Below are 13,318 nucleotides of genomic sequence, written 5' to 3' on the forward strand. Positions count from 1 at the left end.
TTCCAAAACTTTTCCAGGCTGGGAAAACACCATTTTAAAAATCCATCACTTTTCCATGCATTCCATACAAACACTGGGAGTATAGTGGGAGACGAGGGGGTAAAGCGGCTTTATAACATACTGCTGTTTTGCATGCCTGAGCCGTGCGTAGAGCGAAAGAGAGAGTCAGAAACAAGAGAGTGGTCTGCTGAGTTATGTAAGCATAAACTTATCGTCTAGTTTCAATGCTTATTTTGCTACGGTCTTCTAATTGGGCCCTCAGGGATGTTGACTGTTTAAAATGTAAAAAATGTGGTGGGGCAGGGCTCCAGACACGAAGTGGGAAAGTCTGTTCTGTTCAAGAAATCTGCAGAGAGTAGAATGCTCTAGTCTAGAATGATTTGGAAGAGACAGACAAGTGACCCCCACGCCTATAATTCCAAAGCCCTCAAATGCCATGAGGTGCCATAGAGAAGAGTCCCCTCAGCCAGCTGGCCCTGAAGCTAAGTTCACTAACCACTACCAACCCAATAAAGCCTCAGGACAGCACTCAGAAAATCAGGCCCAACCAAATTATCACAAAGTAAAATATATCACCTATTGGAAAGACACACAAAAAAAATTGTCAAACCTCCATGCTATTTGGTACACAATAGAAAATTGAGAAAAACATGAACTATGTACAGATTCAATGAGCACAGACTCAATAGAAACAGGCCATCGCAGCAGATCTGGCTACCCAGAGAGGACAGGTTGTGCCCACTCTGCCCTCAGAGGTCGAGAGAGAGAGCTGCGAGAACTACACAGACTTAGTGGCAATCTTTTTTCTACCCCAACATTGAAAACAAATCCAAAGATTTTTAAACTAAATCTGAAAAACCCCTTTTTGCCATATTAGTTGCAAATGATGTAGCTCCCTGAATCCTGACACACAGGTAGGGACAACCAGCAGAATGACAAACCACATTAATAACATTTCTACCGGTGTTTTTCTCACTATTTCATTATTGTCCTCATTCATTTCTTATTGCATTGTCCTGTTAATTGCTACTGAGTATTATCATTTTTCCTATTATCAATCTGCATCCTCATTGATTTGATGTGTGTATATTTGCTTTGGCAATGTATGTGGTAACACTTTCCATGCCAATAAAGCCAATTGATTAGAGAGCAAGAGCGAGCACGAGAGAGTGAACTTGAGAGAGCACGTGAGACAGAATGCAGGTCTGGTCTGTGGTAATGAAGTCACTGGTGTGTAAATAGCCAATAGAGGAAGCATAGAGAAGCAGCTGTCTGCTGTCTGAACAGCAGTCGTCGTCATCTAGGACCTGCCGACACAGACACGCACAGGGAGTGTTGTCTGTCTACCACAGCTGACATGGTGCCAGGGCTAGAACTATAGGGGTGGATTGGTATAGGGCAAAATGGCTGGCTCTTCTGGACAACTCTCAGGCACACAGACAGACATGTAAAGGTTCCCAGCCTCATACACTATCCTAACAAGTACGTCACAAAGTGTTTTTCCTCATCTGAATGTGTGTATATCAGGACACTGTGTCCCTCCAGACAGTCTAGCGGATATTTCACAACCAGGCCAAGGAGGAGTCACACACTGGGAATTTCTGCTTTCCTCTAATCAGGGAACAGAGACAAAACGCCTCCCAACATAGATGACGCCACCCTATCAATCTGTGTGCGTGCGTGTCTGTCCGAGAGGGAAGTACAAGCTGCTTGTCATCCCCGCAGGCTCATTACATCGTTGTTTTAGACGCCAAACACACAAACTGTAAAGAGCCGCCAGTTATAGTCAGTTGTTGTAGCATCTGTCTGTTGTCTCACCAACATCCCGGTTGACACTATCATTACTAGAGAACGACTGATAATTGGTCATTCTAACCCAAAGGGTAACCATAACCTGAAGGTGTTCCTAATGTTTTGTACACTTAGTGTCTGTGTATTAAAGAAGGAAAAAGTTTGTATTTGGTCCCGTATTCCTAGCACACAATGACTACATCTAGCTTGGGACTCTACAAATGTGTTGGATGCATTTGCTGTTTTGGTTGCGTTTCTGATTATTTTGTGCCCAATAGAAATTAATGGTAAATAGACATGAATGGTAAATAATGTAGTGTATCATTTTGGAGTCACTGTTACTGTAAATAAGAATAGAATATGTTTCTAAAAACATTTACATTAATATGGATGTTACCATGAATACCGTAAGTCCTGAATGAATTGTGAACAATGATGAGTGAGAAAGTCAGTCACATACCAAGACATGCTAACCTCACCATTACAATAACAGGGGAGGTTAGCATTTTTTTGGGGTGGTATGATATTTATGCCTCAAACTTCCTCACTCATTATTTATGATTCATTCAAGAAGTTAATTCTTTGTATTTTGTTTCCTTTCCATGAGTCTCGCGATACTGGTATCGTCCAGGCCGTAGCGAACAGCCACAAATAAAACACAGACAAACGCCTAAACTAACAAAAAAATCATAATATATGCACAAACCGCTGACTGGATAGCATGTGACAGGCTTACCTAACCAGTCAGCGGTAGGCTACATGATACACCATAAGGTACGTGTGTGTGTGTGTGTGATTAGTCTGCTCTGTGGTGGAGACGTGTCTGCGTGACTGAGTGGCCCCAGGTCGATCTGTCTGACTCTTTCAGACGAAAGTGAGACAAGCCGAGGAGCGAGGGAGAGAGAAAAGGGGGGGTAGGAATGTGGTTTGGGCACTAGACTAGACACCAGACAGTATTTCCGGCAGAATCAAGCACACACGTCAAACACACAGGGAGGGGGAGGCTGGGGCGTCTCTCTCCTCACGCTCTTTCTCTCTCTTTCTGCCAAACACAAAACACAGCGGACAGGGAGTGCCAAATGACTGTACAGCAGGTAGTGTTCTCACACCTGTCTGCGCGCACGCACGCACGCACACACACACACACACACACACACTAAAGCCTGTCTGCTCCGAGTCCATAGTCTCTTATTTAACCCATATGTGCCAGGCGGCTACAGTGAAGACAAATTACTTGACCTAGAAAACACCAATTAAAGTCTGTGTTTATCTCAGCAATACAAAACTGAGTCTACATCCCAAATGGCACCCTATTCCAAAGATAGTGCGCTACTTTTGATCAGACTTATGGGTCCTGATTAAAAGTAGTACACTATATAGAGAATAGAGTGCCATTTGGGACGCACATAAGTCCGGTTTGGTCAAGAAGAAAACATGAGACATGGATGTGAACCAGTCAATGGAAGGGAACCAATCTATAGCTTTTCGTGTTTTCAGCTATAAAAACAAAAGCGAGTCGCACACTCCATATATATGTATAAACTCCCAAGTAATTTATTGAGTAAAAGAACCAACGTTTCAGCATCCCTGCCTTCTTCAGGGTGTCTGAAATTTCTATAGGTCCCAGCCTGTGCAATGCTCTCTCTCTTCCACTGTCACTTTCTTTTTTGTAAGAATGACAGAAAGAAAAAAAACATCAAAACCCCCTATGCTCTGTAGAAGCCTCCCTTGGGTTCTGGTCTTTAGTGGAAAGCACTGGTGGTGGTGGTGATGCAACATGGGCATTCCCCCATGCAAGGGCTTAGGTTGCCTGTTTCTGTGCACTTCCAGCTAAGTGGTACAAAAAAAGATCAAAGGATGGTTTCCCAGAAACATCTTAAGCCTAGTCCCCGTTGCGAAGACATTAAAACATAATTCAACAATAGATTTTTTTTAACTATATGAAAAACTTATAAATGCAATGAACTTGTAAAAAACACAAATGGTTTTTTAAAATATATTTAACCTTAATTTAACTAGACAAGTCAGTGAAGAACAAATTCTTATTTACAATGACGGCCAGTTCATGAAAATAAATAGCTAACCAGCTACTTAACCCTGTTTCCCAAAGCTAACGTTATAAGAAGCCCGCTAGCTTCATCTGGCTAGTGAGGCTCGACCCGACCGGGTTATCTGTTATGAAGCTAGCCAAAATAAGGATTAGGCACAATAGTGGAATTTGTGGGTCGCGGTCAAAATAAATATATTTATGCCATACTTTTATTTTGAAGGCTAACCGCAAAGTCCACTATTGCACCAAATCCTTATTGTGACTAGCTTCAAAGATGGGTCTGACCACCATTAATCAAATGTCTTATAAATTAGGGGTATTTTTAGATGATGACACCAAGCTAAATAGTTAGCTAGCTAACTATAGCTACTGAAACAGATTGTCGTTTTGCTATGTTTTGGGGGAAGAACATTGTTTGCATCCATTAGCAAGCTAGCTTTTTTTAAATGACCGGCACTGTAGATGCGCGAGACAACTTTACCAGCGTCATAAGATATATGTCGATGAATCCCTGTAACATATGAAATACGAGTGATAGTTATTACACATTGATTACACTATGTAAAACATGTATGAACGCGTTAAATTGTGTGACGTGCGGTCATATTCAGGTAAGCTCATTTGAATCTTTTTTTGACATGCAAAGACCCAAACGGCGTTCCATAGAAATCCTGGTTGAGAATGAAAAAAACTGAACAATGAAACAGCACAGCAAGTAAGTGAAAGAAATAGGTTGATTGTTTTACCGGTAATGGGGACATACGTAAATGCCAACAAAATACCTTTTTGGTCAGTGTGGTGTGTGTGTATAACCTTTATTTAACTAGGCAAGAAGAACAAATTCTTATTTACAATGACGGCACGGGCGATGCTGGGCCAATTGTGCGCTGCCCTGTGGGACTCCCAATCACGGCCGGATGTGATACAGCCTGGATTCGAACCAGGGACAGTAGTGACGCCTCTTGCACTGAGATGACGTGCCTTAGACCAATGCATTCATGTGTGTGTTAATTATTTAACTGTATTAGCTGCCTTCTAGAAGCTTAAAAAGGCAGCTAAAATTATATATATTGGGTATTGGTATCGTTTTTTGGCAAAGATAATATCTGATATATATATAGTGGGGCAACTAGTATCAACATTAGGGTAGACTAGTTGAACATGCATACAGTGGGGCAAAAAAGTATTTAGTCAGCCACCAATTGTGCAAGTTCTCCCACTTAAAAAGATGAGGCCTGTAATTTTCATCATAGGTACACTTCAACTATGACAGACAAAATGAGAAGAAAACAAATCCAGAAAATCACATTGTAGGATTTTTAATTATAGTGCAAAATAAGTATTTGGTCAATAACAAAATTCTCAATACTTAATTCTACCCTTTGTTGGCAATGACAGAGGTCAAACGTTTTATGTAAGTCTTCACAAGGTTTTCACACACTGTTGATGGTATTTTGGCCCATTCCTCCATGCAGATCTCCTCTAGAGCAGTGATGTTTTGGGGCTGTTGCTGGGCAACACAGACTTTCAACTCCCTCCAAAGATTTTCTATGGGGTTGAGATCTGGAGACTGGCTAGGCCACTCCAGGACCTTGAAATGCTTCTTACGAAGCCACTCCTCCGTTGCCCGGGCAGTGTGTTTGGGATCATTGTCATGCTGAAAGACCCAGCCACGTTTCATCTTTAATGCCATTGCTGATGGAAGGAGATTTTCACTCAAAATCTCACGATACATGGCCCCATTCATTCATTCCTTTACACGGATCAGTGGTCCTGGTCCCTTTGCAGAAAAACAGCCCCAAAGCATGATGTTTCCACCCCCATGCTTCACAGTAGGTATGGTGTTCTTTGGATGCAACTCAGCATTCTTTGTCCTCCAAACACGACGAGTTGAGTTTTTACCAAAAAGTTATATTTTGGTTTCATCTGACCATATGACATTCTCCCAATCTTCTTCTGGATCATCCAAATGCTCTCTAGCAAACTTCAGACGGGCCTGGACATGTACTGGCTTAAGCAGGGAGACACATCTGGCACTGCAGGATTTGAGTCCCTGGCGGCGTAGTGTGTTACTGATGGTAGGCTTTGTTACTTCCTTTTCCTAATAATTGCTCCCACAGTTGATTTCTTCAAACCAAGCTGCTTACCTATTGCAGATTCAGTCTTCCCAGCCTGGTGCAGGTCTACAATTTTGTTTCTGGTGTCCTTTGACAGCTCTTTGGTCTTGGCCATAGTGGAGTTTGGAGTGTGACTGAGGTTGTAGACAGGTGTCTTTTATACTGATAACAAGTTCAAACAGGTGCCATTAATATAGGTAACGAGTGGAGGACAGCGGAGACTCTCAAAGAAGAAGTTACAGGTCTGTGAGAGCCAGAAATCTTGCTTGTTTGTAGGTGAACAAATACTTATTTTCCACCATAATTTGCAAATAAATTAATTTAAAAAAATCCTACAATGTGATTTTCTAGATTTTTTTCTATAATTTTGTCTGTCATAGTCAGAGTGTATGATGATGAAAATTACAGGCCTCTGATCTTTTTAAGTGGGAGAACTTACACAATTAGTGGCTGTCTAAATACTTTTTTGCCCCACTGTATGTATGTATGTATATATATTTTTTAAACGATCCCTAAAAGTATCAATTAACTAAATTACTTCAAAGTACTTAAAAAGTCATTTAAATATGGAAGGGTGAAGCGGGGTTGATGCAATGGATGTAAATTGTCAGCCCATCCATTCAAGCCCAGAGGTCTGTGAGAGAGTCCACTAGTTTGGTTAGTGTTGTGGCCTATTGTCTAGTGATGGTTCTAGTGACCTCCAGCTGACCTGGAAGACAAATGATGCCCTTCCCCGTGACACACACACACGCACACACAGGGACCAACCGGGAGAGAGAGAGACCAGCTGGTCAGTGGTCATCCTGTCCGCCCCTCCGCAAAATCAGTTTATTGATCACGTATACATTTGCATATGTTATCGCAGGTGCAGCGAAATGCTCGGATCTACTACACTACAGCCAGCAGGAGGGGTAACACCTGTCCCCTGTCTTACACACACACAACTACCTAATGAAACCCATAGTTGGGGGCTGGCTTCTAGAGATTCAATAGATACCATTTATTGGTAGTTATATCGACAGTGCAACCAAACAAACTGATAAAATTTAAAGAAGTCTGACACACACAATAAGAGAATCAGTGCTTACTTTGTCAGTGGTCCTGTTGTAGTGGAACTTGTCCTTCATGTCATCTAGCAGCAGTTTGAGCTGCGGCTCCTCAGGCATTCCCATATACTTCCTCCCCAGCTGCAGGTAGCACGGCCACTTGGCAGAGTCAAAGCCCCAGTGACAGGTCCTCTTGTCCGGGGACTTGTGTGAGTGCATCACAAACTTCTGCGGTGAGAAAAGCAGCTGGCACTCCACGCACTGAACACAGGGCGCCTCAGGCTGTGTGTAGAACTGGGGTACAAACAGACCCTGGCATTTCCCTAGACACTGGTGCTCCACCTGGAAGCTAGACTCTGTCTCCTTTAGGAGCCCCTGGCCGGGCCGCTTGGTGCTGGGGTCAGAGGGCAGGGCAGCCCCCGGGCGGAGCAAGGAGTTGCAGAGGCGCTGGGCGTCGGTAAGGGTGATGAGGCCGCAAGACGGGGCGTTGAAGGGTAAAATACCCAGCACCTTGAGGATGTGGAGCTGTTCACCGTCGCAGCGCGAGCAGTACACGTAGAGCTCGTCGCACACCGCATTGATCTGCTGCAAGGAGAAGTCGCGGAGCACCGAGTTGAGCACCTGGGGGAGGCAGAGGCGTTTCTCCCCACCGACAGCAAAGCAGGAGATGGATTCACCCTCTAGAAGGGAGTGGCTTAACTCTGTGGAGCTGTCGCTGGGCACCAAGAGGGGTCCACCTCCTAGGACTGGTGGGGAGGGTAGAGGGGCAATGCTGGGGCAGGAATCAGGGCTGACCTCGGGGGAGGCTTCGTGGCCGGAGCGGGCTGAGAAGGCTGCTGGGCCCCCCAGAGAGCTTTGGCTGCTGAGGGTGAAGGCAGCCAGTGTGTGTTTCAGCCCAGGACTGAGATCCAGAGCCTTGGCTCCACATACCTGGAGCTCCCCTCTACTGTCCATCTCTATGGATCTATCCATGCCTCTATCTGCCTCCCGGTGCTGGGTGTGCTCCTCCCCAGACTCTCTCTTCACCTTGGGGGTCTGGGGCAGGGTGTCTAGGCTGCGTCGCTTCAGGTTCATCTCAGCCATCAGCCTCTTCTTGATGGGCGCGTCCTCTAGCCTCTCTCGGTACAGCCGCTTCATGTTGCCCTTGAACGAGGTCAGATCTTTGAATGTGGTTTTCAGACTCGTCTGAGTACTGGCCATGTCGGCGTTGATAGAGGTCTGTTTCGTTCCAATACCACCTTCACTTGGATTTATAGAACCCTTTGAGTTAATGTGGGTTTTGTTAGTTTGTTTTATTCTCGTTTCAAATGTTCCAGATCTTCTGGTGTTCAGAAAGGTACATGGTGGAGACTGTGTTTCTGTTCAGATTGTTGTCTGTATGTCTGCTTCCTGTAGGGGACGAGAGGTGGGGTAGTGGGGGAGTGGAATGGTTCAGGCATTAACACAAACCGAAGGGAGAACATTTTAATTTTTCTCCCTAGTTAAACTCAAACTATGTTAAGCCTGCATGTAGCATTTTTCATGTCAACTGAAAGGATTTGTCTAAGTAGAAGACTATCCCATCAGATGCGTTTTTCTCTGAGCATAAAATAACATTGAAGGTGTTTACATGTTTTATGGAGGCTATCCTGGTTGGGGGTTGAGTGGCTCAATAGACCCATTGGGGACCAAATGGCAATTTACCATACCTCACCACCCAAACATCTGCCCATTCAGCCCTTGTCATTGAACCCCATGGGGCAATGACACGTTTTCACCCACCACACCATTTCACTGCCAACAGAAAGTGCTAGTTTTGTCAAGTAAAACCAACCAGGTGGCCAGGCAACCAACAACTAGTTTCTAGCAATTCTCTCTGGTCTTCTTTCAGTCACTAGAAACTGTGACAAAAAAAGTTCACACTTGGTGTAGCCTAGGTAATCAAATTAACAATTTGCCCAAATGGCTGTAAATTGACCAAATAGCTAGCCACCCCAACCCCACCAGTTGTCCTGCTTGCTGTCCTCAAGCCAACGTCTGCTCTGCTGGTAACCCCACGCTGACCCCATCAACTATGTGAAAACAATTGATAAAGGAGTATAAAGGCTCTCATTCAACCGGTTCAATTGTTATCGAAATGCACAGCGTGACATGGAATGGATGTTGAAGAGGTATATCTTCCCTTATGCCCCGGAATCTAGCTGCATTTACACTGCATCAATTCAAATAATAAAAAACTGTTCATACCTAGCATCTATAAACGGCGGTTTTATTAACAGGAAATTGTACTGTGATCCAATTTGAGGAAAATGTACATATGTGGCTACAACATTTCACTGGGAACCCTCAACATTGGGCGGTGTAAACAACCACCCTCCAATAAAGCTACAATCGTATTTGCTTGTGGGTGATCAATGTATTTTACACTGCAATATCATCCATTTAAAATCGGCTGCCAAATACAAAATGGGGTTAAATGTGTGTGTTATATATATATATATATATATAACAACTGAAGAGAGACTATACATGCGTTTAGGCAGTTCAAATGTAGCTGTGTGCCGACTTAACAGCGACAACACTAACGCGTTAGCTAGATTATACCAGAACCAGCACTGACCTCCATGCAGTAATTACAGTAAGTACACCGCCGCCAGATCTTTCCACCAAAGCTAGCACTATCTGGGTACAAAAAGTCGGACCACAGAGCAGGCTTTGGTCGCAGTAATGTAATAATTACATTACTATCAATGCAAGGAGGTATGCGGCGATGTAAGCTTCACCACCCGTGATTCCTGCGTGGATTTACAACTAAAACTGACATTGTCCCCACGCAAAAAAAATAATAAGAATTCCGGCTAAGAAAGGTTTTTAGACCATATTAATATTCTAACAAATCTAACTATTTCTCCAGAAAATATCGCTGAGATTCCATTGCTGTCGTTTTCCCTCCATCTCGAGCAGTGTCACCCCCTTCTTCGAAGCTAGCAAGGACACCGCGCACAGCCTGCGCTCTGTTCCATTCCTCTGGCTCGCCACGGTGGCACCGGTATGCAGACAGCACTGATAATGACGTTCACTGGCTCAACTACCATCTGCGACCGGACGGTCTATCGACCTAGTTAGCTACCTGCAATTTCCAGCTAACATTAGCTAAACGTAGAACCAAATACCCGGCTTGTAGCAGCAAGTTGCGCCGACATGAGAATTAGTTGGCAAATGCGGCTGTGTGGTGTATTTCACACCTCGAACCTCGATAAATACTTGTCTTGAAGGAAATAAAACATAAAATAGCGAATATATTGAGTATCAATGGTAAGGAAACCAATAACGTTACAATGATTATGGCAACACATCTGAGGACCGCGTAACAGAAAACAGAGAAAGACAATTCGATAGCTCGAATTAGCATTGCTTTAGCTACAAAAATGTACTACGTTATACCCGAGCTGGGGAAACGGATTAGCCAGGTTAGGTTAGCATAGCCACTACTGTTACACACCCTGCGCTGTATGAAGCCATAGCAAACTAGCCTAGGCTAGTTAACAATTAGCGAACGCTTGTTAAACCCTTAAAGCATGCCACCATTTCGGTAAACCGTCAAAATAATCCAACACCCGTATACATCACATTACCCATTTCATCATGTACATAGAAGCAAATAAGGACGTACCGAAACCCGATTAAAAAGACTGAGTGAGGTCGTTTCGGCTCCTCTTCTCTCGGTTCTCCTCTGTAATACAGAGCGTCAACAAGATGCAGCTAGAAACCACTACATCTAGAGCCCCGAAACGTCACATCACTAACGGAGATACGTCACCCAGACTCGAATTGGGCACGTCACGGAAACAGTGTGCAGGGGTGTCTGTCTCGCAGTCTAGTTGGTTTGTGTTGCCTTCATCTGCAGTGGACAGGGAGAGAATGTTGCGCTCTCTCACCGGCCATTACGATTTGTTTTGTTTCCCATTCGTTTTGTCATTGATGTCCAGACCTGTAAAATATTTAAATAGGTTACATATTAGTCAAGGTGTGTGTTCTTTTCAAATGCCCAACTATTAATAATATGTTTTATTTGAAACAATTCCCTATGTGTCTATATTAATCAACATATTCTAGCGATGTTCGCTAAATGAGCCAAGTTACACTGAAGGTACCCCAAAAAATGTCGAACAAAGCTTTTTAACCTCAAATAAACTACAACCTTTTCATTCCCTGAATTGCAGGAAAGTTATGCTGCAACAGTTGGGTCAAAGGAGAGAATGGATCACTGCTCCTACCTCGCTTTCTAACCAAGGAGCATGAATTGAGGAGCAAACTGAGGCAGAGAGGCCCAATTAAGATCCTATACCTGTATATAGGAAATATGGTACCATTTAGGATGTACATAGTGATGATTTACGCCTCTGACTGGGTTGCTGCTGCTGTGGCTTCCTCAGACTCATACCTGTATCATGAATGAGCCATTCATGTTTTTACATGTTATGTGTTTTTACAAGTGGGAAGGGAATGGGCAATGGAGGTCTGAGTTCAGTTCTATCTATTGTCCAGATACTGTTTCAAGCCCTACACCCTCCCTGAGGACCTGAACCAGAAGGGCTAGAGGAGTTTTATACTATATAAGTGTACTTAAAGGGACTGTGTAATGTTTCATATTGGACTCACTTTCTATACACTAGGCAATCCCTTTCAGAGATTGGCAGTAAAATGTGTTAATATAAAGAGGAAAGTAAATGTCAAAAGTTCACTCTTCTGTCAGGCAGATAGAGATCATTACAACAGATTTTCGTTCACATTTCTTTGATTGTTTAAAGTAGCCATAGCTGACTAAACTCCACTCCATGGTGAAGGAAGTTTCTGATAAACTCCACCAACGGAGTGGAACAGAGACCACTCACTGGGCACAAACTGGTAAAACCAACGTTGTTTAAATGTAATGTGTCAACGTAGTGTTCTCCTTTGGAGAATGTATCTATCTACGGCTACCTTTTGGTCTCCCATCCACAGCTATTGTTTCAATTCAACACAGAATTTAACAAAAAATAGACAATACAATAGGCCTAGGGTTTCAAGCTCTGGTTGATTTTAAATTGAATGATATTTAGAAAAAAGTTAAAGTTTCTTCTTATGAAATCATTTAAAGCGTGCATGTTCAAGATAGCATACACACGGTGCATTCGGAAGGTATTCAGACCCCTTGACTTTTTCCACATTTTGTAACGTTACAGCCTTGTTCTAAAATGGATTTGAAAAATCCTCATCAATCTACACACAATACCACATAATGTCAAAGTGAAAACAGGTTTATTTATTTTTTTACATTTCCTCCTCAATATCCTCAGCTGGTTCAGGTTTCTTTTTCGTGGGAAAGAAGGATGGAGGTCTGCGTCCCTGCATCGACTACCAAGGGCTGAACAGGATCACGGTTAAGAACCGTTACCCCCTACCCATGATGTCCGGCACCTTGGAGCTGGCCTAGGGGGAACAATTCTTAACCAAACTGGACCTCCGCAACGCTTACAATCTGGTGAGAATCAGGGGGGGAGATGAATGGAAGACTGCCTTTAACACCCGGAGTGGCCACTCTTGAGTATTTAGTCATGCCATTTGGATTTGTGAACTCACCGGCAGTCTTCCAAGCATTGGTCAATGACACTCTTATGGATATGTTGAATCGGTTCATCTTTGTGTACCTCGACGACATCCTGATCTTCTCCAAGACCCTTCCGGAACACATCCTGCACATTACATTTACATTTACATTTAAGTCATTTAGCAGACGCTCTTATCCAGAGCGACTTACAAATTGGTGCATACACCTTATGACATCCAGTGGAACAGCCACTTTACAGTAGTGCATCTAAATCTTTTAGGGGGTGAGAAGGATTACTTACCCTATCCTAGGTATTCCTTGAAGAGGTGGGGTTTCAGGTGTCTCCGGAAGGTGGTGATTGACTCCGCTGTCCTGGCGTCGTGAGGGAGTTTGTTCCACCATTGGGGGGCCAGAGCAGCGAACAGTTTTGACTGGGCTGAGCGGGAACTGTACTTCCTCAGTGGTAGGGAGGCGAGCAGGCCAGAGGTGGATGAACGCAGTGCCCTTGTTTGGGTGTAGGGCCTGATCAGAGCCTGGAGGTACTGAGGTGCCGTTCCCCTCACAGCTCCGTAGGCAAGCACCATGGTCTTGTAGCGGATGCGAGCTTCAACTGGAAGCCAGTGGAGAGAGCGGAGGAGCGGGGTGACGTGAGAGAACTTGGGAAGGTTGAACACCAGACGGGCTGCGGCGTTCTGGATGAGTTGTAGGGGTTTAATGGCACAGGCAGGGAGCCCAGCCAACAGCG

General features: G+C 44.0%; 1 protein-coding gene across 2 annotated transcripts in view; it reads right to left on the reverse strand.

Moving 5' to 3' along the window:
- Positions 1–10,867, reverse strand: part of LOC118394949 (ski-like protein) — a 33,063-nt gene extending 22,196 nt beyond the window's left edge. Inside the window, exons 1-2 of one of the 2 annotated variants that reach the window (XM_035788663.2) lie at positions 10,657–10,867; positions 7,047–8,393 (exon numbers count right to left, since the gene is read on the reverse strand). In XM_035788663.2, the coding sequence (XP_035644556.1) occupies positions 7,047–8,204 (1,158 nt within the window). In that variant the 5' untranslated portion in view covers positions 8,205–8,393; positions 10,657–10,867. Of the gene's footprint in view, positions 1–7,046; positions 8,394–9,603; positions 9,982–10,656 lie in introns of those variants that run through there. The other variant, XM_035788664.2, reaches the window with a different exon arrangement.
- Between the last annotated feature and the right edge of the window lie 2,451 nt (positions 10,868–13,318).

The sequence above is a fragment of the Oncorhynchus keta genome, chromosome 15 (genome assembly GCF_023373465.1).
Source record: "Oncorhynchus keta strain PuntledgeMale-10-30-2019 chromosome 15, Oket_V2, whole genome shotgun sequence".
Taxonomy (NCBI): Eukaryota; Metazoa; Chordata; class Actinopteri; order Salmoniformes; family Salmonidae; genus Oncorhynchus; species Oncorhynchus keta.